The sequence below is a fragment of the Leptonychotes weddellii genome, chromosome 8 (assembly GCF_054177405.1).
Source record: "Leptonychotes weddellii isolate Sample4059 chromosome 8, ASM5417740v2, whole genome shotgun sequence".
In the NCBI taxonomy this organism is placed as follows: domain Eukaryota; kingdom Metazoa; phylum Chordata; class Mammalia; order Carnivora; family Phocidae; genus Leptonychotes; species Leptonychotes weddellii.
In genome coordinates, this window is record NC_138376.1 from 2,758,226 (window position 1) to 2,785,095 (window position 26,870).

Consider the following 26,870-nt stretch of genomic DNA (forward strand, 5'->3'; position numbering starts at 1 on the left):
CCAGGGTCGTGGAATTGAGCCCCGCATCGGGCTCCCTGCTCGGAGGGGAGCCTGCTTCTCCCTCTCCCTCTGCTTGTGTCTCTCTCTCTCTCTCTCAATAAATAAATAAAATCTTAAATACAAAACAAAACCTACTCCCTTGAAGATGCTCAAAGTGAATCATGCTTATTGTAGAAATTTGTGAAAAGAAAAAACGTATATAGAAATCCCCCCTTATCCAGGTATTTAAGAAAAAACTTAAGCTGAAATTTAGGACGCTCCCAATTTTTCACTATTGTGAATACCATCTTCTCTCTCGAATGTCAGTGTACAGAAAACTCTTGCCTCCTGAATAGTTTAATTCCTGGACTAGAGGGTCTACTAATAAGGTTCTCCTTACATATTGTCAAGTTATTTTTCAGGAAGATTTTTGCACACATTAGAATAGTAAGAGTGGATTAGGCAAAAGAATGGCTAGATGTTTTTTTTCCTTTTCTTTCTTTCATTTTAACTGGGCTCCACGCCCAGCGTGGGGCTTGAACTCACGACCGGGAGATCAAGAGGTGCGTGCTCTGTGGACTGAGCCGGCCAGCCACCCCAGAATGGCGAGATTCTTCATTGCATGACTAAGGACACAGCACTGTAACCCCGGATGCTGACTTAGCTTTGGAGTAGTTGGGGTTTTCCCCCTTTCACAGAGCTCTTTCCAAACTCTTGCAACAGCCATGAGTGATTTTATTTGCTTCACTTTTCTTTCTACTGGAGTGCTGTGATTAGAGCTTTCCAGACTTTGTTTTAATGTCCTTCCTGTCTTGGTATTTTCCTGTTACAAAATACAACAATATAAAAAGATCAATTTACATATCTGTATTATATACAAGTTAACCTTATGTATTTATTTATGAGAGACAGGATCAGTATCCCTCAGTGCAGTTTGGTAACAGACTCGCTGCACTTTGAACGGTCAGATGTACTTGCAGGGTGATCCCTGAGGGCGGTGGTCGGGAGCATGACCCCGTCAGGCCTGTCCCTCTGCCCCTGGGCTCAGGCTCCTGCTGAAGCTATGTGGTCACTGTACACAACGAACCACTTAAATATTTAGTGGGGATTTTAGGGTGCTGATGAGGAACTGTGGAGTATCTTCAGTATGAAAACGATGCTACTCAAACATGGCGAGGCCGAGATGAGGTGGGCATTCCTACGGTGCTGGTGACAGGTGGACTGAGGCTGCCCCTTCCAGAAAGGTTTGGCAGAAGGGCAAGGGCCTCAAAAGATGCTCATTCCCTTGGATGCTCTTTGGACCATTTCTAAGAATCTGCTCTCAGGAACTACTCCAAACCGCAGGAAAGGATCTTTAGAAATAGCCTAAATGTAAAACTATAAAATTTTATAATTTGCAACAATCTCCATTTTAACACACACGTTGGGTATCAAGCTCCAGAAAGCAATATACGTTCTAGAACTTTATAATTTTGGGGGGGCATTTTCCACACCTTTTATGCTGATAGTAAAAAGTCTTGGCATTCACAAGTTCGACACTCGAGTTTCGACTTTCCCAGTAATCCTGAAAGTCAGTGATACAAAGTAGTATGACTCATAGCAAGTATGGGCCACACTGCAAAGCGGTGTCCCCTGCCCTGGGGCCCGTGAGGGAGTCCGGCTGGTGGGACAGACTGTACGACAGCTCTGTTCTCTGACATGTGGGGGAAACGCTAGAGCCGGAATTTAGACTCTGTCGGGTTTGTCAGGAGCGTGACTGACGCAGGCAGTTTGCGGTGTAAGGGAAGATGGTCGTGTGGAGACTACTGCAGGGTCAGAGCTGTCTGATGGGGTAGCCCTGCGCGTGCCCCACGCCTGGGTCTCTGTGCCCAAGCCTGCTGCACCTTCCCACCGAAGACGCCTGTTCTGTGATCCCGAGCCATTGTGTCACTTGAGGTATGGAAGGCTGAAGCAAGACTAGGGCTCCATTTGGTGCTTTGTCTTCTCTTCATTCCTGGGATGGCAGCAGATACCATGCCCTGGTTTATTTCAGATGAGGTGTCCAAAGTGGCATTCCTGACCATGACCTTGCACCAGGGCGGAACCACTCGGATGTATGAACTGACCCCTGACACACAGCCTTCTCTGCTCAGCACCTTCAGCGGGGACCGCCGCTTCTCTCGATTTGGTGGAGTTCTGCACTTGAGTGACCTGGATGGCGATGGCTTAGGTGGGAAAGAACAGGGCCAAGGATCAAATCCCTTTGGATCATGTAGCTTCTGCCCTCATAATGGACAGCTCAGTAGTCCAAGGGCCTTTATGTCTATTTTGAGTCAGGCGAGACCAGAGCCAAGTGAGCTAGACTTCTTGAAGGCGGTAACAGGAGAGCCACCCACATCAGTTGTCATCCATGGATGATCAACTAGGAAACAAAGCCTTTGCTGGGTGGGGAGGGTGGACTGCGTGAAGGACGCGCTAATCTGACTTGGGGGAGGTTGGGTTAGGACAACGGAAAGGATGACAGGAGGGAGCCCCTTCCTTCTGGTTTCTATGGCTTGCAGATGAAATCATCCTGGCGGCGCCCCTGAGGATAACGGACGTCACCTCTGGAATGCTGGGTGGGGAAGACGGCCGTGTTTATGTCTATAATGGCAAGCACATCACCTTCGGCGACATGACGGGCAGATGCAAATCATGGATAGCTCCATGTCCTGAAGAGAAGGTAACATGTGCCTGTACAAAATCTATGCCATGTTGGCAAAGGAGGCTACCTGGTGATGCCTCGTAAAATGGCGTCCACTGCAGACCCTCAAGAGTTTTTACCTGGACTGTTTGCAGGACACAATCCCATGCCTGTGTTCGTGGGCGCAGGTGGCCCTGCGTTCTCGCAGGTCTGCAGCTCCGTGCCTGTGGCTGCGGTCTCTGGACGTGGTGTCACCTGCTTCTGGTCACAGCCCGCCCCCTGGGTGGGAGCCCACAGCAGAGGAAGACAGGCCAGGGCCACTGCAGTCTCATTTCCTGTTTCACTGCCTTTTTTTAAAGATTTTATTTGAGAGTGCAGAGCAAGAGTGAGAGCGCACAAGCAGGGCCAGGGGCAGAGGGGGGAAACGGTCCCCGCTGAGCAGGGAGCCCAACGTGGGGCTCGATCCCAGGACCCTGGGACCGTGACCTGGGCCTAAGGCAGATGCTTAACTGCTGAGCCACCAGGCGCCCGTTTCACTGCTTTTATTCCTTTTCTCAGGTGGGTTTCCTTAAGGGTTCCCTGGGCATAAAAAACCCATTATTTAGTTTAATTGTAAAATTGAAGTTTTTTAAAAAATTAAATCTTCTACCTAGAATTGCACTCTGCAGAAATAACCTTTTGATGTGTATCCTTCCGGTATTTTTTCCTGTGCATTTTACTCTGTGCCTGGCACTATGCTAAACAGATCTCTCCCTCCCTCCAGCCCCTTCTTTAACTCACATCAAAGCTGGTAAGTTGGCACTATGCCAGGTGGAGACAAAGGATCCGAGGGGAAGATGCTCTGGGTCACAGAGCTCGGAAATGAAAGGACTGGGCTCTGCACCAAACACACACTCCATCATTACACTGAGTGTGTGAATGTATTTTATTAACAACTGTGACCTATTGTACCCAATTTTTAACGAGATTTTGTCTTACCTGTAACCCTTTCTCTATGCCTGCTTACATTCTCCTACATTTCCCAGCTGCCTACTGTTTTATCTGTGGATAAGCCAGTTTATGTAAACATTACTTAAGTGGCTATTAGTCCCTTAGTCTATTTCATTTCACCGTTATAAATAAGGATACAAATATTCATGTATAAACACCTCTGTGCATCTATTTTCTTGAGCTAAGTTCCTGTGTCAAAGGGCAACAAAGCATAGGGCTTAGAGTGTAGTTAAAACCCACACCCCCAGTAACCAGTCCCTCTCTCATCCTTTCCTCTCAGGCCCAGTACGTACTGATTTCTCCTGAGGTGAGTACCTCCTACGGGAAAACCACGAAGGTGCCCTTTCCCTTATTTTTTAAACTGATCAAATATGGCATGTCTTCCAAAGACCATTAACAGCCCCTGTTTTATAGGCAAGCTCAAGGTTTGGGAGCTCTGTGGTCACCGTGCGGTCAAAAGACAAGGTGAGCAGGAGGACTGCACTCCTCACGTTTATATGCTAAGGCCGGGGTGCGGATGATCTCATTTTATCGTTTAGATTGTGTTTGAAAAACACAAAAAAGGGGTGCCTGGGTGGCTCAGTCGTTAAGCGTCTGCCTTCGGCTCAGGTCATGATCCCAGGGTCCTGGGATCGAGCCCCACATCGGGCTCCCTGGTCTGCAGGAAGCCTGCTTCTCCCTCTCCTGCTCCCCCTGCTTGTGTTCCTTCTCTCGCTGTGTCTCTGTCAAATAAATAAATAAAATCTTTAAAAAAAAAGAAAAACACAAAAAAACATCCACACACAGTCCCATCACTTTCCCAGTTTCATCCCCGAGGGCAGGGCTTGGCAACTTACAGCCTGTGGGCTGCCTCGAGTTCTGTACAGCCCGTGAGCTAAATTGGAGAAAAAAGAAATGAAGTTTAAATTTCAGTGTCTGTGGCTTCCTCGGGGCTGCGTACTACCGGACGAGCTGGCCGGCGGCCTCAGAGACCGCTGTCCCCCGGAGCCTCACGCATGAATACTGGTCTGGGCCCTTCAGGGAACCTCGCAAACCCCTGCCACGTCGGACAGCTGCTGTTAATGTTCTTCCAGACTCTGGGGTTTCTGTAGGACTCTAGGGACAGACAAACTCTCTCCTGCTCGCGTACCGCAGTGTATCCTGCTTCCTCTCAAATACACGTGGAGCTACCTTCTTCAGGGCTGCAGAGTATTGTCCAGATGCACCCTATTTTATCCGGTTCACTTTCTCACATTTACTTGAAATTATTTCCAGTTTTCTTACTATTATGAGCATTCTTGCACAGCTGTATATTTTTATATAATATCCCTGCTAATGATATTCTTGGAAGATTGCTAGATCAAAGGGTATGCACATTGTGGATTTTAATGGATACAGCAGTTAAAGGGTTTATCTTCATCTCCAGCTAGACCACTGAATACATTCGTTTACTCTAGGATATTGCACAGAACTGTGCAGGCTCTGAGACAAAGTCCCCACCTTTGAGGAAAAACATCATTTACACACATGGGAAGTAGAATAAAATGCACATCAGGATAGGATCAAGGGCTAAAGAGTGGGGTGGACCTGGCTCCAGTTTACGGGCATTTGGGGACACTGCCCTCTGGTGGCCCACAGTTCAAGTGGCCCTTGCTTGAATGTTATTTGTAGGCAAGCCTGGTAAGTAAAATGTAGGGTTATCCAGAAGAAAAACCCGATGGATTATAAAGTTTAGGGGGGGAATCTCAAAAGGTCTGGTGATAGATTACATCATAAGCTTGGCTTACTCTTTTTTTTTTAAAGATTTCATTTGACAGCGCGGAGAGGGAACACAAGCAGGGGGAGTGGGAGAGGGAGAAGCAGACTCCTGCTGAGCAGGGAGCCGGATGTGTGGGGCTTGATCCCGGGACCATGACCTGAGCTGAAGGCAGACGCTTAACCTTAACTGACTGAGCCACCCAGGGGCCCTAAGCTTGGCTTACTCTTAAAATTCGTTTTCCGAAAGTTAGACATTACACACCTATCAACCCTTACTTAGAGATCTGAAAGTAATTTACAGTTGATTCCTTTCTGTACAACACTGCAAGTTCACCTTTGTCATTACAGTTCACTGTGGTGAACATTCATACTATTTCACTTGCACGACACCTACCTGGGATTGTTGGCGCTGCTGACAAGTGGACATGGACAGTCTGAGGATGAGAGTGGCCACTCACTGAGCCTCCAGCAACGGGCTGGAATTAGGACTCGGCCTGCACCTGAGCCGAGCTGCCTTAGTCTGCGTCTCTGAAACCTCGTGGCACTAACCCGTCTCCATCTCTGTTGTCACCCGAGCACAGCAGGATGCGTGGACTAGGGCAGGAGCTTCACAGGCATGATCAACATACTGTTCTGTGTCCCCTACAGAACCAAGTTGTCGTTGCTGCTGGAAGGAGTTCTTTGGGAGCCCGACTCTCCGGGGCACTGCACGTCTATAGCTTCGACCTCCGTTAAAGACTTCACCACCCCTTCCTACTCTGCATCCCCTCCCTGTGCCAAGTCATCTCCAGGGTGAACATTCTGGTGGCAGAGGGGCCCATCCAGGGGAGCCTGAGTAGATCCTGCGAGAGGTGGGGCTCCTGGAGTGGAGACAGGCCTCTTCCCAGGGAATGATGACAGATGCTCTGCTTACTTGTGTCCCCTTCCAGCGCTTCCTTCCTTGCTTCCCCAGTATTGAAACCTGGGACTCAGACCTGCCAACTGCTTTCCCCTTCACGTGAATACCTAGGGCTGATGCCTGGAAAGGACTCTCTGGTTAGCTCTTACGAAAATCTGTCCATTTCTCCTAAAAATGTCCTTTTAAAATTGGTGACCCGTTCCAATCAAGGTGAAATAGAAAGCACAGTATACAAGGAAAAAGTGAGCAGGGAAATAGTACAGTGAAAAGTACGGGGGTGAGGGAGAACCTCACAACTCCACAGGGTTTCAGAGAGTGAAGGACAAATACAACACTAAAAGCTCACCTTTCAGTGCCCTCAACTGCTTTTGAGAAGCGGCTGTTTGCACAGTTGAACCCGGTGACTCGACATGGGTCCTGTGTCCTCTAAGAGGAGTCCGTATCGCACTGGGCTGGTACAAGCCGTGCCCAGCCCGCCAGCAAGCGCTCTGGCTTGAGGCCACCGCCCGGGAGGGAAGCGGGATTCATCTGCAGGTCCTACGGAAGGGCATCTCTGACGGAAAGCCATCGACCCAGGCTTCTAGCTTCACTGAACACGTGAAGGCGTTGTTACGGCTTCTGTAGCCATCAGGGAGCAAAATAAGCGATGACAAGAACCCTTTTTAGCTTCTCTAGAGGCAATGTAGAGAATGGTTCAAAGAAGACAGGAATCCAGCTGAGGAGTCAAGTTAAATTAGAAATCAAGGGAAAGCTACTCAACGGGGCGCCTGGGTGGCTCAGTTGGTTAAGCGACTGCCTTCGGCTCAGGTCATGATCCTGGAGTCCTGGGATCGAGTCCTGCATCGGGCTCCCTGCTCGGCGGGGAGTCTGCTTCTCCCTCTGACGCTATCCCCTCTCATGCTCTCTCTATCTCATTGCCTCTCTCAAATAAATAAATAAAATCTTTAAAAAAAAAAAAAGGAAAGCTACTCAAGTTAACATTGTGAGCGTGAGGAGAGTACAGAGGGAAGAATGGGCACACGCCCCTAGATAGCACCTCGGATGACTCGTGTGACAGTCTCTTACAGAGTATGCTGGCTGCCTGTTCCCTAGGGAACAGCAAAAAAGCACAGACACCATTTGGTTTCATTTGGGGAACAATGAAAGAGGCCAGAATGACTTAACTGAGTAGAACATGCTGATGAACTGCAGCGTACCGGGCCTCTTCCTTACAAGTCTGTGTTCTCGCTCACCACCACCTCCCTGACCGAGAGGGCCTGTGTTGACACACGATCATTCTCAATGTCTAAACATACCAGACAGAAGCAAGTTCTCACATAGGATTTATACAGGATATTTAACCATCTTAATCCCATATTCAAAAGTGCCAAGTCCTACTCTCAAAGGTCAACCTGGATGGCAAAGATGTACAAACTGGTCTACAGGGTCCAGTGCATTATCCCCAGAGGTGGGTTACGTTTTAAATCTAAGTATTAACTGTAGCTCTAAGCATGGATTCCGAAATGCTTAACAAAAATGGAAATACCTTGTACGGTTTTAATCTCGATTAACACAAATCTGAACTTAAAGGTCATGGAACAGATGTACATATTTGTGATTGTTTTTCTATTACCTGTGTATGTAACAACTTGCTTCAAGACTTCACGATCAACATGGTTTCCATGCCTTTGAATCACAGACCTATAGAGATTTGGAGTGCATTTGGGAATGAACTCCGATCTCTGAATGCCCTGTCCACGTACCATTAGACCAGCTCCATGGTATTACTAAAGTAATGAAAGTAAATCTATTAAAGTTTGTTAGATAAATATTAACTCCCAGGGGCGCCTGGGTGGCTCAGTTGGTTAAGCATCTGCCTTCAGCTCAGATCATGATCCCAAGATACTGGGATTGAGCCCCGCATCAGGCTCCCTGCTCCGTGGGGAGCCTGCTTCTCCCTCTCCCCCTGCTTGTGTTCCCTCTCCTCCGCCAAATAAAATCTTTGAAAAAGTATTGTAACTCCAAAAATAAAGCTGTGTACAACTCTTGGAATAACGTGCCCAAAAGCTTTTTATTTTAGTGGTTAATTTCTCACAGTTTGCTATCTTCGGTCACATTTCTTTAGAGGCCTTCCAAAAACAGTCTAATATCATTCCTTGAACTTGTTAAACGGAATAAGACTGCTTGCTCACATAACCAAACACTTGTGCTCATTTTAATTCAAAATTTAAAATCGCCTAACTTCTTAGGTTAGCAGAGCGAGTTGACATTTTGAAATCTTCCTTGATCTAACCACCTTCAAGAACTTTATATAACACCAGTAACTTCTCTACATCACACTTAAGAGGTAGTTGCTCCTGGAAAAAAAATTATTCCACAAACTCACACCCAAAAGAAAAAGGCCCAAATTCTGTGCCTGATCAGAGTCAAATCAAGCCCCTTGGGCTTTCAATTCTTCGCATGTCACAGCGAAGTCATAGTGATAGGTTACCTAGTGACAAAGCGGAGTGTCCCATGAGATGGAAAGGTTATCAAAGTGTCTTCAAAGTCATCACATTTATGATGCTAGAGAGTTCTGTATTCCCACATTCCGACACCCACACCTCAAGCGTGCCCCTGACCCACAGGGAGGTGCCGAGTGGGCCACTCTGTGCTGAGACCAACCCAGCCTGGCCATCGCATCCTCCAGCTTCTAGTGGCTTCTTCTAACCACACATGGGAGTGGGGAAAGGTACAACTCTGTCTTCTCTCAAACCAGCTACTGGAATAGCATTTTTACTCCCATCACGAAACTACTTGGTAAATGGACTCCTAAACTACCTCCCATGACATCCTATTACAGTAGCAGGTAAGCCCAACATTATCATGTGTAGTAGAAGAGCTGCTCTGGACACTCTGAAGTTTGAACCTCTGAGGTGCAGGCATATAGATTAACTGGGCTACGTACACTTTCATCTACTCTAAAGACAGGGAATGACCTAAGAGCAGTAACAGGATGGAAATAGTTTCAACATTACTTCCAAAGGCTTCCATTATAGCCAAGCAGAGAAAAATAGTTTCAGGGGTCAAGAGAATAAAATCTTGATTAACTGGAATCCATAAAAGGGGGACAAATACAAGAAAATACGGTACGTTAAAGGTTGATTTAAAGGACAAACTTTCAGAGTTCATTTATGGATTTTCCTACCTTACCTGAGACAAAGTTCCCAAGAACATGATCCCCTTACTAAGAACTGCTACCTGATCTTGTCACTGTGGGCCTGTCAAGTTTTCAGGCTTTGCTTGGCCTGAGACATGTACAAATCAGAAAATCTATACAACAATCAATTCTCACATGCCTATAAAAACAGCATTTTAAGGTTTTTGCTTCTTTCCTCAATTTTGAAAATGCAGTTAAGTTCCAGCATTGTGGAGTGCCATGATATCTTTATCATCAGACATTACAATTTTAGTGATTTTTTTCAAGTGTCTGACTCTATAAAAGAAAAAGAGTACCAGAAGTTTCCTGTGACTACCATGAAAAGGAACCCGGTCTCTCCTGTGTTGATGTCTCTTAACGGTTTGTCAGGACGCTCTTGCCTGATCCAAGACCGTCGGGCCGGAAGCTGTGCTTCATTTCCAGCCTTCTGTCTGCTTGAAGGGACTTCTTGGGTAAAGAGGCCATCTAAATAGAGCAGGAAAATTAATCACTTTAGTTTCGGTCTGTCTTAAAAGAAATGCCATGAGTAAAAGGAAAGGTGACGAGCAGATGAGGGGAGACTACAAGCCCTGTGTCAGTACGCTAAGTATTCATTCCTGGCATAAATTGGGAATAGAAAGGTAAGAAAAAGGGTAAACTTTCTATCTTTTCTTAATGAGAACACTACATTTTCTAAATTTCAATCTGAGCTATGACAAAGCCTGCAGCAGAATTGCCAACATCTGTCTAAATGCAGAATGCTCATCCCAGAGTGATGTATTTTGCATAGAGCACTAAGCTGTTCACCGGGCCAGGCACTGTCCCAGTAATAAGTACTATTCTCCCACTAACTCTATGACACCACTGCCACTGACCTGACCGACAGATGTAGAAATGAAATCACTTGCTCAGGGTCACAAAGCCGGTGACACCACCAGCTCAGGCGGTTGGTCGGCCTGCAGACCCAGACCATAACCTTCGGCTACACTGCTGCGACCCAGACCCTTCATACCACGGGAGGCAAAGGAGCTTCTAGTTGTCGTCCCAGGAATGACAGCAAACGCCTCCAAATGAGGCCACTTCCCATAAACATAATTCCTGTAATCAGCCAAAACACTCTGTGGTCCTAAAAGAGAACACAGAGTTAATTTAAATCACAAAAGCTCGGGTTCCTTAGCAGTACAGTTCCCATACTATGGTAGGCCCAGAGCTTAAACAAGCCTTTTTTTTTTTTAATTTAAAGATTTTATTTATTTGACAGAGAGACACAGCGAGAGAGGGAACACAAGCCAGGGGGAGTGGGAGAGGGAGAAGCAGGCTTCCCACTGAGCAGGGAGCCCGATGCGGGGCTCAATCCCAGGACCCTGGGATCATGACCTGAGCCGAAGGCAGATGTTTTAACGACTGAGCCACCCAGGCGCCCCTTAAAGAAGCCTTCTGTTGTTTGTACAGCTCTTTCCTATAGAAAGGACCGAAGAACAAGCCTTGATACCCAGAGAATCAGAGAATAAATTAGAAGGGAAACATGACATAAAAGGGCTTCAATATTTTAAAATCATCTATAAGCCAAACATAATAACCACTTTTACTTTGTGTTTCCTCCCAATCTTCATTTACGTTTATACAAATGTTAATAGTTCTAATCACAGAGGACATACAACTGAATTTAAATTTTTTGCTTATAGGCATAGCTCCTAAGCTGTGAGCTGAGGTGTCCTGGGTATCACAACACCCCAGATTATTTTAAGTTTTCAAGGAAAACACAATGACATCTGCAGAAGAGACCTAGCTACTTCATAAACAACTTGTTAGGTAACAACTTTTGGTCTAGTAATCCTATGTAAAAATTACTAAGACACTAGACACTAAATGCATCATGAACCAAGAAAGTTTGGGAACCTCTGACTTACGGTAAACATTTTTCCTGTCATTTTCAAGCTTGTACTCTTCTGTCAGTGTAATGTTCATGCCTCCGTGGACGGAACCACAGACCCCCCGGTCTACAGCTACTAGCCGGCTATCAACTACAGCCCAGGTAGCTCCAGAGAGTGGGACCCCCCCCGCCCCACAGCAGTGTGTTACACAAGCGATTAGCTCTCACCGGCGGAAATGCACACCATATATGAAGGAAAAACCCATCTCTTTGGAACATGAACTTAGACATACGTCAGGACAACAAGTGCTAACATGCATTAACTATTTTTGGTGAATGTATTTCTAGTTATCCAAAAAGAGGGCCTAGTTTATTAAGCAAAAATTATGTTTAAATGAGATTTAGAACAATAGACTACTACTGTCTTTGCTGTAGACTGGTTCTACAATCCACCTATGAATAAAAATTCGAGAATGCCAAAATGTGATAAACCAGGGGGGTTAAGTTCCAACCAAGTTTGAAATTTCAAACACACACAGAAATTGTGGGAAGATGGCACAGGAGGAGGACCCGAAGCTCAACAGGTACAACCAGACGACACATCAGTGTAAACCCAGAAAGGACCTGAAGACTGGCAGAACAGACTCCACAAGTAAGTGGGAGAAGGGGCCACACCCAAGAGGGCAGAAAGTACGGAGACCTGGTGGGGAGCTAAATGAAACTGTGGGGCTGCCCACGGGAGGAAGGAACTTGCCAGCACAGAGAAGGGGGAGCACCAGACTATTACACTGGGAGATGACTACCCATAACATTTGGCCTTGAAAACCAGAGGGGCTGAGTTCCGTGAGTTTTTACAATCAGCAGGACTTAAAACTTGGAATTTTAAAAATCACCAGGCTCAACTTCAGGAGAGCAGAGAGGCTGAGAGGAAACTGAGTCCCCACCATTAAAGAGACAACACAACTAACAGCCTGGGGAGATACAGCAAAGAAGCAGCAGTTTGAAAAACACCTGGTGCGAACGGTGGGAGAGTCGTTTGCTAATCTCAGAGTGTTCTGGAGAGACAGAGATCTTGGGAGACGCCTCCAGGAACAAAGGACCTGCAGGTGGTATCCACTGCTCCCCCCCCCACAGCTGCCTGGGGGAACTAGCATTTGCTTACACTGCACCCAACTTCCCACCCCTGAGCTTCCCATCCGCACCCTCCAGCCGGGCCTGCCTCAGTCCCAGCTCAGGGTCCCATCCCCCAGAAGACCCACACAAACCTTGCTAATACCGAGCCTCCCACACCCGGGGGGTGGGGGTTTGCATCCACCCCTCCAAAGCAGGAGCCCATCAAATGCAGCACCCCCAGCCTGGCACATGCAAGCTGCCCCCATAGGGGCCAGCACCACTGCAAAGCACCTCCTGCCCGGGAGAAGGGAAGCTAACCACACACACTGAGTGTGGCCCCCCCTAAGGTGGGCTAGGGGCAGCCAGCTGGTCAGACTGCAGGCCCTGACCACACACAAGCTTCTCGGGGGACAATGCAGGGAACGCATCCTGCAGTTTGGTGCTTTCGCAGCTCTGGCAAATGCCTGCTCTGACCCAACCGAAGCCCGAGGTGGCCCTGGACTGACCCATTAACACCACAGGGAGCAGGAACAGCCACTGCACACACGTGGCCTGGCCACACAGCAGGGTGCACACAGCACACAGAGAGAACAGCTCTGAAGCACCAGGCTCTGGTGAACAGGGGACCTTGCACTGCAGGCAGAGAGAACTTCTTTCCCCTGAGGCCACCACCTTCAAGAGCAGGAGACACAGCTGACTTTCCTAACACGTGGAAACAGACACCGAGAGGCAGACAAAATGAGACAAAGGAACATGTCCCAAGTGAAACAACAGGACAAAGTCACAGCAAGAGACCTAAGTGAAATGGAGATAAGCAATATGCCTGATGGAGAATTTATTTATTTATTTATTTTAAAGATTTTTTATTTATTTATTTGACAGAGAGAGACACAGTGAGAGAGGGAACACAAGCAGGGGGAGTGGGAGAGGGAGGAGCAGGCGCCCCCTGATGGAGAATTTAAAGTAATGATCATATACTCAGGACTTAAAAGTGGAGGACATCAGTGAGGCCCTTAATGAGATAAGAACGAACCATTTAGAGATGAAGAACACAATCAATGAAATTAAAAATATACTAGATGGAATAACTAGTAGACTAGAGGAAGCAGAAGACCTGGAGGACAGTCATGGAAAGTAAAGTTGAACAGGTGAGAGAAAAAAAAAATTATGCAAAACAAGAACAGACTTAAGGAACTCAGTGGCTCCATCAAGTGTAATAACACTGGCATTATAGGGATCCCAGAAGGAGAAAAGGGGGCAGCAAATTTATGTGAAGAAATAACAGCTGAAAACTTCTAGAATCTGGGAAAGGAAACAGAAATCCAAATCCAGGAGGCACAGAAATAGCCCAACAAAATCAACCCAGGAGATCCATGCCAAGACACATAGTAACTGGGGCACTGGGTGGCTCAGTCAGTTAAGAGCCTGCCTTCAGCTCAGGTCATGATCTCAGGGTCCTGCTCATCACAGAGTTGGGCTTCTCCCTCTCTCTACTGCTGCCCCACCCAAATGCTCGCTCTCAAATAAATAAATAAATAAAATATTTAAAAAAAAAAAACACCTAGGGGCACCTGGGTGGCTCAGTCGTTAAGCATCTTGCCTTGGGCTCAGGTCACGATCCCAGGGTCCTGGGATCGAGCCCCGCATCAGGCTCCCTGCTCAGTGGGAAGCCTGCTTCTCCCTCTCCCACTCCCCCTGCTTGTATTCCCTCTCTCGCTGTGTTTCTCTCTGTCAAATAAATAAATAAAATCTTAAACAAAACAAAACAAAACAAAACACCTAGTAATTAAAATGGCAAAAAGTGGTGATAAAGAGAGGACTTCAAAAGCAGCAAAAGAAAGAAGTTAAGTACAAAGGAAACCCCAAGGCTATCAGCTAATTTCTCAGCATAAACTGCAGACAAGAAGGGAGTAACATGATAAATTCGAAGTCCTGAAAGGGAAAAATCTGCAGCCAAGAACTCTCTATCCCGCAGGGTTATCATTCAGAATAGGAGAGACAAAGGGTTTCTCAGAGAAACAAAGGAATTTATCACCACTAAACCAGCCTTACAAGAAATGTTAAAGGTGGCTCTTTGAGTGGAAAGGAGACTGTAAGTGAGAGTATGAAAAGTAGGAAACACAAAAGCAGTAGAAATAAGTACATCTGTAAAAGTCAGTCAAAGGATGCATAGTAAAAGGATGTAAAGTATGACACCCAAAATGTGGGGGGGGAGAAGAGTAAAGAATGGGTTCAAACTTAGGTAACCATCAGCTTAATACAGACTGCTATATGCGAAGATGTTATATACTAACCAGTGGTAACCACAAACCAAAAACCAGGAATAGATATGCAAAAAATAATATAAAAAAAAAAGGAATCCAAGTGTAACACTACAGAAAGCCACCTAATAATGAGAGAAGAGAGCAAGGGAAGAAAGGAACACAGAAGAACTACAAAAACAACCATTAAAGAAGCAACAAAATGGCAAAAAGTATATATCTATCAATAATTACTGTGAATGTAAATGGACCAAATGCTCCAATCAGAAGACATAGGGTGAAGAGAATGGATAACAATGCAAGACCCATCTCATGCTGCCTACAAGAGACTCATCTCAATACCTAAGCCCTGCAGATGGAAGGTAAAGGGATGGAGAGGCATTTATCATGCACATGGATGTGAAAAGAAAGCTGGGGTAGCAATTCTTATATCGGAAAAAAAAGACTTTAAAACAAAGACTGTAACAAGAGACAAAGAAGGATGCTGTAATAAAGGGGACAATCCAACAAGAAGATATAACAAGCTGGTTGTTTGAATAAATCAACACAATTGATAAATCTTTAGTCAGACTCATCAAAAAGAAAAATGACTCAAATAAATAAAATCCGAAATGAAACAGGAAATAATAACCACCATCACAGAAATACAAAAGATTGTAAGAGAATATTATAGAAAATTATATGCCAAAAAATTGGATAACCTAGAAGAAATGGATAAATTCTTAGAAACCAATAACCTCCCAAAACTGAATCTGGAAGAAATAGGAAATTTGAACAGACCAATTACCAGCAATGATATTATATCCATAATCAAAAAACTCCCAAAAAATAAAAGTCCAGGACCAGATGGCTTCATAGGTGAATTTTACTAAACATTTAAAGAAAATTATCCATTCCTCTCAAACTATTAAAAAAAAAAATGGAGAAAGGAAAACTTCCAAATTCATTCTATGAGACCAGCGTCACCCAGACACCAAAACCAGAAAAGACACTACAAAAAAGAGAACTAAAATCCTCAACAAAATACTAGCAAATCAAATCCAATAATACATTAAAACAATCATTCACCACAATCAATTGGGATTTATTCCTGGGTTGCCAGGGTGGTTCCATATCTGCAAATCAATCAACATGATACATCACAACAACAAGAGAAAAGGATAAAAACTGTATGATCATTTCAGTAGATGCAGAAAACGCATCTAACAAAGGACAAAATCCATTTATGATAAAAATCCTCCACAAAGTAGGTTTAGAACATACCTCAACATAATAAAGGCCACATATGAAAAACCCACAGCAAACATCATACTGGAAAAACTAAGCTTTTACCCTAAGGAACAAGACAAGGATATCCACTCATCACTTTTATTCAGCACAGTACTGGAAGTTCTTGCCACAGCAATCAGACAACAAAAAGAAATAAAGGCATCTAAATTGGTAAGGAAAAAGTAAAATTTTCACTATTTGCAGATGACATGATACTACAGATAGAAAACCCTACCCTCTGGGGCGCCTGGGGGGGCTCAGTCGGTTAAGCGTCTGCCTTCGGCTCAGGTCATGATCCTGGAGTCCTGGGATCGAGCCCCACATCAGGCTCCCTGCTTGGCAGGGAGTCTGCTTCTCCCTCTGACCCTCCCCCCTCTCATGCTCTCTCTCTCTCATTCTCTCTCTCAAATAAATAAAATCCTTAAAAAAAAAAAAAAAAAGAAAGAACACCCTACCCTAAAAACGACACCAAAAAACTGCTAGAACTGATACATGAATTAGTAAAGTTGCAGGATACAAAATCAATGTACAGAAATCTGTTGCATTTCTATACACCAATGAAGCAGCAGCAAAAAGAGAAATAAAAAAATCCCATTTACAATTGCACCCCAAATAATAAGATACCTAGGAATGAACCTAACCAAAGAGGTGAAAGACCCATACTCTGAAAACTATAAAACAGTGATGAAAGAAATTAAAAACAACACAAAGAAATGGAAAGACATTCCATGCTCATAGACTGGAAGAACAAATATTGTTAAAATGTCGATACTACCCAAAACAATCTACATCCCTATCAAAATACCAACAGTATTTTTCACAGTGCTAGAACAAACAATCCTAAAATTTGTATGGAACCACAAAAGACCCTGAATAGCCAAAGGAATGTTGAAAAAGAAAACCAAACCTGGAGGAATGACAATTCTGGACTTCAAGCTATATTACATGGCTATAATCATCATCACCAAGACAGTATGGTACTGGCACAAAAACAAACACAGATCAATGGAACACAATAGAAAACCCAGAAATAAACCCACAGTTAATTATATGGTCAGCTAATCTTCAACAAAGGAGGCAAGAATATCCAATGGGAAAAATACAGTCTCCTCAACGAATGGTTTGGGACAACTGGACAGCAATATACAAAAGAATAAAACTGGATCACTTTACACAGAAATAAATTAAAAATAGATCAAAGACCGAAGTGTGAGACCTGAAACCACAAAAATCCTAGAAGAGAACACAGGCAGTAACTTCTTTGACATTAGCCATAGCAACTTCTTTCTAGATGTGTCTCCTGAGGCAGGGAAATAAAAGCAAAAATGAACTATTGGAACTACATCAAAATAAAAAGCTTCTGCACAGCAAAGGAAACAACAAAACTAAAAGAAAAGCCTATGGAGTGGGAGAAGATATTTGCAAATGATATATCTGATAAAAGGGCTAGTATCCAAAATATATGAACTAATATAACTCAACACCCAAACCCAAATAATCCAATTCAAAACTGAGAAGACATGAATAGACATTTCTCCAACGAAGACATCCAGATGGCCAACAAATTCATGAAAAGACGCTCATCATCACCTATCATCAGGGAAATGCAAAACAAAATTATCAAAATGGCTAAAACGAACAGAAGAAACAACCAGTGTTGGCAAGAACGTGGAGAAAAAGGATCCCTCTTGCACTGTTGGTGGGAATGCAAACTGGAGCAGCCACTGTGTAGAATAGTATGGAGGTTCCTCAAAAAGGTAAAAATAGAGCTACCTTATGATGCAGCAATCACACTACTAGGTATCTACCCAAAGAATACAAACACAGTAATTCAGAGGGATACAGGCACCCCTGTGTTTATATTTATAGCAGCATTATTTAAAATAGCCAAGATATGGAAGCAGCCTGAATATCCAAGGACTGATGAATGGATAAAGAAGTGGTATGTGTATATATATATGCGCAACAGGATATTATTCAGCCTTAAAAAAGAATGAAATCTTGCCATCTGCAAAGACATGGATGCCACTGGAGTATAATGCTAAGCAAAATAAGCCAGAGAAAGATAAATACCAGATGATTTAAGAAAGAAAACAAATGAGCAAAGGGAAAAAGAGAGACAAACCAAGAAACAGACTCTTAACACAGAGAGCACGCTGATGGTTACCAGAGGGGAGGTAGGTGGTAGGGATGGGGGAAATAGGTGATGGGGATGAAGGAGGGCACTTGTGATGAGCACCAGGTGATGTACAGAAGTGCTGAATCACTACATTGTACACCTGAAACTAATATTACACTGTATGTTAACTGGAATTAAAATAAAAAACTAACAAAAAAGAAAAAAAAATTACCATTTGGTAACCATGACAGTAATATCTGATTCAGTCATGAATTAATTTTGGATCAACTGATGCCTGTGAAAACTACAGGGTGAAAATTTGATGAATAACAGGACTTTTACAAATAGTCTCAAAGTATCTCCCTACAAGAAACTTCGTTCCACAGAGAAAAAGAGTAGCTTTACAGGAGATTAAGTTGGCAGACACCACCCTAACCAAATGGTCAAAGTTCCTACCACCTGTGATGGGACAAACACCATGTGCCTCCTGAAGGGACCCTCAACATGAGAGCACACTGACACAGTGCACAGGAAGAATCTATTAATGACGACAGGGTATGAAGGGTCAAATTACAAATCTGTATGCTTTGTGAATGGCATGGCCATGAAAGACAAAGACTGAAACACTGGTCTAGATGAAAAGAGGACAACGATGCACACCACGTGATTTAAGATCTTCTCTGAGGTAAAGAGCAGCACCAAGACAAACGCCAAAATCTGTAGAGGGCCCTCAGACTGTAAACCAGCACTGTTTCAATGTCCACTTCCTGATTTGCACATCTGCACTGTGGTTCTGGAGGAGAATGGCCATGTTTTTAGGAAGCATATACTGAAATACTTAGAGGTAACGGGGCATCACATCCGTTGCTTACTCTCAAGTGGTTTTAGGAAAAAAAGGCTGTACATAAAGATAGAATGAGACAGGGAATATGATACAATGTCGGTGATAAAAGAATCTGGGTGACAGCTCCATGGCAATTCCTTGACTATTCTTAGAAGTGTCTGAAATTATCTTAAAATAAAAAGCAAAAAAAGTTTTTCCTATCTTAGACTGACCATTGTCAATACCAACCCTGTCTACACAGAAGCAGAGACCTTGCACTGATCCAGATCTTGTTTGGTGGGAGCCAATCACCCTGTACTGAGCAAGTAGCTGAACACAAACCACTCACCTCTCATTATAACTGGGTTGCCCTACACCTGGGACTGCATATTCTGGAACTATCAGAGAGGAACATTTAAAAATCCTTTTTTTTTTTAAATAGGCATTAAGTGAGAGAAAATATTTAAATATAAAATGAAAAAAAAGTATAAAAGTTAGCTTGTAGAGTGTATGTACAGAAACACAATTCTTAACAAAAATGATCTGAAAGAATGACAGGAACTTTTAAAGAGTTCTGTAGCCACACGCTGGGGAATCTGCAAAGGTCTTTAGAAGTTATCTTCTGAGAATTTCAAGGGTTGGGCTTTGTTGCACCAGGTTTTTTGGTTACTTCTGAACTTTTTAATAACTTACATTTGGGCTTAAAAGCCTCCCAACAGATGCCTAACACACTTAAAATAAATCCAAACCCTCACTGGGCTCTACAAATTCAACACCATCTCCCACTTGTCTGCCCTTTGACCTTGTCAGGAGGAGCCTGACAAGCGCAGTCCATTAACTGCTCCAAAAATTACGTGTGTGGTCCCCTCTGCTTAGAACACTTTCCCTCCAGACCTTCCCACTTTCTAGTGTCATCTCCTCAGAAAGACATTCTTAACCACCCTATATCTGAGATGCTCCTTATCTCACCTCCTGGGAACATTCTCTACCTTTTCCCCTGGCTTTTTCTTTACGGCACTTACCTCCTAACGTATTGTACGTCTATTTGCTCTCTCCTCTAGGATCATGTAACCTCCGCAGGGGCAGCCCCTCACTGCTGCTTCCCCAGGGCTGAAAGCAGTGCATAGTCCATAGCAGGCACCAAAACGTGTGTTTATAAGATGAATGAACGAACGTACTGCATCTATTTTTCTTTCACATATTATAAAGAGCATGAAAATGACCAACACGGACTGTGCCTCAGTGAAGACTGTCCTCGGAAGCGGCCCATAAGCTGGGACGTGAGAGGTAAGCAGAAGCTGGCCAGGCAGGGGAGGTGGGAGCTGAGGAGAGCTGGGGCCAGGAGGAAGCAGGCCTGTGAGGAAATACTGATCCAACGCCCACAGTGAGGGCGAGGCAGCCAGCTTCAGCCTGGAGGTGTGGGCGCACACACCAGGAGCCTGCAGGCCACGTAGTCTGGATGTTTATTTTAAGGGCTCAAAAACCAATGAATAGTTTTACAGAAGAGTGACCACCAGGTCTGCTTCTTTTACAGACCACTTTTCAGAAGCGAAAGGGGGGTCCTGAAGAGAGATGACATGGGCTGAACTAGGATGGCAGCCAAAGAGACCGAGGACAGACCTTTTAGATGAATGAGGACACAATGGATAGATGAATGGATAAAGAAGATGTGTGTGTGGGGGGGCTGTGTGTGTGTAAAATGGAATACTACTCAGTCATCAAAAAAATGAATTCTTGCCATTTTCAATGCTATGGACAGAGCTAGAAGATATTATGCAAGAGAAGTCAATCAGAGAAAGACATATGATTTCACTCCTATGTGGAATTTAAGAAACAAAAGAGAGAAGCATAGGTAGGGGAAGGGAAGGAAAAATAAAGTAAGATAAAAACAGAGTGAGGCAAACCATAAGAGACTCTTAATCATAGGAAACAAGCTGAGGGTTGCTGGAGGGGAGGTGGGTGAAGGGTTGGGGTAACTGTGTGATGGGCATTAAGGAGGGCACATGATGTAATGAACACTGGGTGTTATAGAAGACTGATGAATCTGACCTCTACCTCAAACTAATACACTGTATGTTAATTAATTGAATTTAAGTAAAATAAAATTAAGAAAAAAAAAGATTAATGAGGACACAGAGCCAGAGTGTGCTGAATGCATATTCAGATTATTTTCCAGAAATCCTCCAGTAAGATATTTTCTGAAAACACCAGGCTATGAAGATATGAAGAGCTCTGGCAGCTTAGTGTTATATTAATGTGAAAAGGCAGCAAAGTGGAGAGTGTTAAGTCTTGGGCTCAGATCACAACTGTGATTTTATAGCACAGATCACAACTGTGATTTTATAGCAAATCACTTCCAATTTCCTGAGCCTATTTTCTCATCTATAAAGTAGGGATAACACATTCATCTTCTGTGATCTTGCCAAATAAAGCAAGCAAACTACCAATGCCTGGCACATGAGAATTAGAAAAGGAATCCTTCGTTAGCATGGCCTCACTGTGTGATCCTGCTTACTGCCCCCTCGGGGCATGATCCTGCAGGATCACCATCTCATCGTGAGATCCTGCGTCACCACACCCTCACACCACTGCTTCACAGTGTAATACTGTTTTGTCAAACCTTTTCCATGTGTGGTTCCATTTGTTGAGAAACATGAGGTAACCACGGCTACAGTTATATTTATGTTACAACAGGGTCTAAAAATACTGCCTGAATTTTGAATGAATCAGAGTATACATTTTAATTCACTAGGAGTATATACATGTTAAGACTTTTTTTAAAATCCGTGTTTTTTTTTTAAGATTTTATTTTTAAGCAATCTACTCTGCATGTGGGGCTCGAACCCACAATCCCAAGATCGAGAATTGCATGCTCCACTGACTGAGCCAGCCAGGTACCCCTTAAAATCCATTTTAAAAAATGATCTTCAAAACAAAAAATAATCCCTAGATTATTGAAATAATAGTCTCACCTCTTCAAGGGAAGATTCCAAATTCATTCCAAAAGCAACTCCCATTAGTCCAAAGAGAGAGAGAGAGAAGGTTCCCATGGTCAACTGTAGGTTCAACCTCATCATCACATTACGGTGGCTGCAGAGGGGAACACCTTAGATCAGAAGGGCCCACTAACTATACACAGCAAATTCACGAAACCATCTATTAAAGACCACAGAAATTAAATCTACTCCCTTAAAAAAGGACATCTTTCTATGTAGCATTTATAGAGGATAATGATGGTATAACTCCTCCCAAAATGACAGTTCCTTAAAAGCTTTATCACTTCAGAATTCCTTTAATTGTTCTACAGGATGCTTTCTTACCTGTCCAGATTGATGAATATGATACTTTGTGAATCATCAATCAGTACCCTGAGTTCCCGGGTTGCATTGGAAAGATCCTCAGCTAATCGGTAGTAGTTTTCCAAGAGCAGCTCCATCTCTTCCGCATGGTCGATTCCAGCACTGCTCTTTTCACTTCAATTAAGAGTTAACGTAATTAGCATACCCCCAATACACCCATCATCCATTTGGTACGAAAAAATTTCCAAATCCATATATAATATTCAACTACCAATGAAAAAAGTGGCCTTTGTTTTTTCTGTTGGGTGATTGAGGCCAATCAGTGAGTGGCTTTGTCAAGTGGTCCTAAACACTATACAGAGTAAGCTGAAGGCGCAGGTTCTAGTCTACAGGCTAGATGGGTTCACTGTATTCGGTGGCCCCAAGTCGAGGGATTCTCATGCACATATGCACTACCAGTTATAGGAAAATCCACATGTGTAAATGCTGATGAATGAGTGCAAATTAGTGAAAATAAGGCAAAATAAAACTAAAAACAAACATAAAAAGCTTTTGTTTTCCAAGGTAGATACATAATGTCATTTTCATATATGAAGAAAGATGTTCTTAAATGATGTCAATAGTCACTTTGTGCCTCTTTACTCATGCCTCCCACCCCCTACCAAGGAGAGTAAGTAGGACTGAAGTACTCTGTGAAAGATACTTATAGAGTATATTAGACGCAGACTGGCCTGATACGCAAGGCAAACAAGAGTTACAAGTGTGTTCAAGTTTCCGCTACTATATTTATCTGCTAGAAAACAGCACTTATAATCTTAATTTTTCCTTATTAGAATATAGATAACTAATGTCCCAAAATGCTTAAAAAAATCTGTATAGATTGGGAAACTATACACATTACAGAGGTGTCTCCATTAATTTCTAATACTTGTCTACAAAGAACAAAAATGAAATATTCTGAGTACTTAAAAAGTAAACATTTAACTTGAGTGTGCATAAGAAGAGTAAATAATTTCTAATTCTGTAAGCGATAAAAGGTTTCTAAGATAAATATTTTTATATTAGACCAAAGCTACAGAATATATGCCAGTGTCTTACTTTTCCTTCGACCCCCCTCTCCCTGCCCCCATGTGAGTATGTTTTCCTCTCTTCCACTGTACTCCCCAGGCTAAGTTATTCAGATAGATGTGTGTGCCACTTTGGGGGTCAGTCCCTTGAAGACAAAGGTATGGTTTATATTCATCACAGCCCAGCACAGTGACATGTACACAGTAAACACTCAATATATCCTCATTAAACTGAATCAGATGCAATACATACGGGAAAATAGTGAAACTGGGGATAAAAAGTGCCTATATTTTCTATTCTGGAGAAAACGTTATGTTCTCGAAGAAGAACCACCCTGCAGAACACAGAAGACTGATCCTAACAAAGTAAGTAACAAAGCAGGATTGTACACTCACAAGACTTGCGGGTCACTCCACTTTGTCAGACACAGTTCTTCCAGCAACTCTTCTTCATCCAAGATCTCCAAAATGGATTCTTTGAAAATTTTAATATCTGTTTCTAACTCTGACAGACTAGAAGAGTAGTTGTAGAGAAATGATCAATAACATTAACTTATAAACACATTTCCCTACTAAAAAAAGTATCTTTCTAAAGTATCTTATCAAGTAGACCCACTTATATATTCATGGTAAACACCAACTTGTAAAATTTTTTTTTATATTTACCATGAAGAATCAATTCGCATCCAAAAATAAAGACCCTAATACTGCATTTCATGCAAAACAGCTTTTCAATAAACATTAGTCTGTGTGCCCTTTTTAGCTCAACTTCCCACCTACGCTACTTTCCTACTTTGAAGGCACAGAGAGAAAACCATTACCATTAGCAAAACCAGTTGGTATTTTTTTTTTTTGTATCTGAATTAATGTTATACATTTTCTATCAGGACTACTAAAAGAGAAGCTTCAGATATTTTTGTCTACCTCCCAAATTGGTAAATCACCCATATTTACCTTTTGCCATTTTGTAGTAAGATGTGCAGTTTGCTTTTGTCTACAGAAGAATGTTTGGGATCCACTAAAGCTTCCAATGTCTCAAGGATCAGTGGCTGCAAAATGCTAAGTTTCCCCTGAAGAGTGCTGATCTAGATAACAACATGACCTTTCATAAGAATCAAAACAATCTTTTTAGAATACTCAGGGTCAGTGAATCCTCTGATTAAACACAGAAATCTGTAATAGCTAGAAAGGCTGGTAATGTTTCAGAACATGGTCAGGGCTGGAATGATTCAAAAATTAGATCTACCAGGTTAAAAGATAACCATGCATAATGCTACCAGGCTTGCATTTGGTGGACTGGGAATTAACTCTTGTAAGAGTCTTCCCCCACAAACATTTATTATGAAAAGAATGCAAGATTGATTAAAATAAAGCCTGCCATTCCATGGTTAAAACACATACTTTACACTTGGTAAACAATAATCATGTTCTTTGTAAACAGAATACAGTTCAAAATTCCTGTGAAAAAAATTCTTCCAAAAACCAAAACATAACTTAGGATTTTAAGAAATCAAGCAGTGTCAGGGCGCCTGGGTGGCTCAGTCGGTTTAGCATCTGCCTTCAGCTCAGGTCGTGATCCCAGGGTCCTGGGATCGAGCCCCGCATCGGGCTCCTTGCTCAGCGGGGAACCTGCTTCTCCCTCTGCCTGCTTCTCCCCCTGCTTGTGCTCTCTCTCTCTCTCTGACAAATGAATGAATGAAAGAAAATCTTAAAAAAAAAAAAAAAAGAAATCAATCAGTGTCAAGTCAAAAGTACACTTATTATTTAGGCATCCAGCAGGAAAGCACTGATACAGCTACACCCATTGTTAAAATACTGAAATACTTCCATACCAGTTGGTAAACAGCGTAAGAGAATTAAGCAGTGACTGGGGAAACGACGAATGGCATAAATGCCAGCATGTACTACTTACCTCAGCACGAGCTCGACAGAGCTTATTCAGCCCATGTAGCCTGCCACTGACCGCACCTTCCCTCCTTTCCCTCCCCGGCACGTTCCCTGTTCAGGAACTGTGCCCCAACTAGTCACCATCTCCTCGGCTGGTACTAGCTGGTGCTCCTCCCTCATGAACCTGAGCGAGTGGGGGATGTAGCCATTTCCTACTCCCTCGGTACAGCAGGGCAGACGAAAGGAAGGGTCCTGGGTTGATCCAATCCTCACCCACTGCACGTCCTCTTTACCTGCTTCCTTCTCTCACTCTGGTTAGCATGCCCTAGAACCAACTGTTGCATGCAGCCAGTTCCTGAACAGTACTATCCTGACTACTGGGGGGGGGGGGGAAGATCATGAACAATTTGTGGGGCCAGGAGGGCAGTGACCACCGTTGTTCAGGGCCTGACAGAGTCCCTGGACACCCAGTAACTATCCACATAATGGGGGAATCATTAGAAGAATTACACCTGGTTCCTATGTCAAAGTAGGTCTCAAACAGTGGCATCATCTAGCGGTCTCCAAGGACTGTACACACAAATCAGAGTGATATGTGAAGTATTAGAATTACTTGAGCTGTAATGTTTATCATGTGTATGCAGTTTTACAACACACAATTTAGTTACAGAATAAAATGGAATACATTTAAAACTTTGATATGTTCTCTTATATCCTGTTTAGGATGTTAAGTATTTTGAATTATCAGCCCTAAAATACAGTTATCAAAATTATACAAAGGACAGCCAACTTAAAATGTGCTTAGCTGAGTGAATGTCATAGTATGATGCTCAGAGAGACTCTATAAACTGTACCTGGAGACCTCGGATCCATCTGATTGGGTCATACAGCTTCACAAGTAAGTACTTTCTCTGCCCAGGACTCTCACAGATGCTTTTGTTTGGAGGCGGGGTGTGGTTAGGGAAGGTGCCACTGAAATAATACCAACTTGTCTTCCTACTCAACAGCACTTTAAAACAAGAACAAATTCAAGAAGTGAAGTAAGAACAGGCTTACCCAATACTGTAGGAGGGCTTCTGTAGCCCGGAACTCGAAAGGTAAGGGGTGGGTGACAAGCTGTCCTTCCCCAGCCAACTGTGAAGGGAGTTCCCGGAACAGCCATCGCTCTAAATTTAAATTACGATAATCTAATATCAGAAGACACTCTGGAGTTATCACAGCTTTCAAATACTGCAAAAAAAAAAAAAAAAATCCATATGTACACACAAGCACACACGCATACATGAAAGGTGCAGAGCTATAGGAAAAGAACAACATTCATAAAACAGGGTTTAATACTGTTTTAATTCTGGATTAAGCCTGAACCAAATCACTATTAAAAGAAAAAAAAAAAAAGACATTTTTTTTTAAAAAAAGGAAGCCTAAAAATATATGTACTTCTAACTCAATCTCAACACAACTGGAATTAAGCTACATATCAAGACTTCCAGGATAATCAGAAGAACAACAGGGAACAAAGAAAACAAGATAAGGTATTCTTAAGTCATGTATTTGGTAGACTTTTAGAAAAGATTTATAGTTTAATCATGATTACTTTGGCTGAAGTGAGAAAGTTGCTTTTTTAAACTGTCACCAAAACATATTAAGCTAATTTGAAATTATAAAGATAAAACATAGCCTTAGTACTCTAATTTAGAGCACCAAGAAATTAGAAATTTATTCTGAAGACTGGCATC

The 26,870-nt window shown here is 43.1% G+C and overlaps 2 protein-coding genes and 1 long non-coding RNA gene across 5 annotated transcripts in view; 1 reads left to right on the forward strand and 2 right to left on the reverse strand.

Annotated features, from left to right (window-relative positions):
- The window catches only part of GPLD1 (glycosylphosphatidylinositol specific phospholipase D1), a 55,325-nt gene extending 49,222 nt beyond the window's left edge, over window positions 1–6,103 (forward strand). For all 3 annotated transcript variants that reach the window (XM_081827602.1, XM_081827603.1, XM_006739309.3), the window contains 5 exons: window positions 2,012–2,188; window positions 2,520–2,680; window positions 3,912–3,938; window positions 4,046–4,096; window positions 6,017–6,103. In XM_081827602.1, the coding sequence (XP_081683728.1) occupies window positions 2,012–2,188; window positions 2,520–2,680; window positions 3,912–3,938; window positions 4,046–4,096; window positions 6,017–6,103 (503 nt within the window). The remainder of the gene's footprint in view (window positions 1–2,011; window positions 2,189–2,519; window positions 2,681–3,911; window positions 3,939–4,045; window positions 4,097–6,016) is intronic.
- Window positions 850–6,023, reverse strand: LOC145722917 (uncharacterized). The gene is made up of 2 exons (XR_014147474.1): window positions 2,782–6,023; window positions 850–2,669 (listed from the first exon to the last, which is right to left on the reverse strand). It is a non-coding gene; the product is annotated as an uncharacterized LOC145722917 (long non-coding RNA).
- Window positions 6,104–8,297: 2,194 nt separating the features above from the next.
- MRS2 (magnesium transporter MRS2) overlaps window positions 8,298–26,870 on the reverse strand; it is a 33,578-nt gene continuing 15,005 nt past the window's right edge. The window contains exons 5-11 of the mRNA XM_081827604.1: window positions 26,191–26,364; window positions 24,202–24,332; window positions 23,644–23,760; window positions 22,202–22,354; window positions 21,854–21,971; window positions 10,436–10,549; window positions 8,298–9,909 (exon numbers count right to left, since the gene is read on the reverse strand). Coding sequence (XP_081683730.1) covers window positions 9,799–9,909; window positions 10,436–10,549; window positions 21,854–21,971; window positions 22,202–22,354; window positions 23,644–23,760; window positions 24,202–24,332; window positions 26,191–26,364 — 918 coding nt within the window. The 3' untranslated portion in view covers window positions 8,298–9,798. The remainder of the gene's footprint in view (window positions 9,910–10,435; window positions 10,550–21,853; window positions 21,972–22,201; window positions 22,355–23,643; window positions 23,761–24,201; window positions 24,333–26,190; window positions 26,365–26,870) is intronic.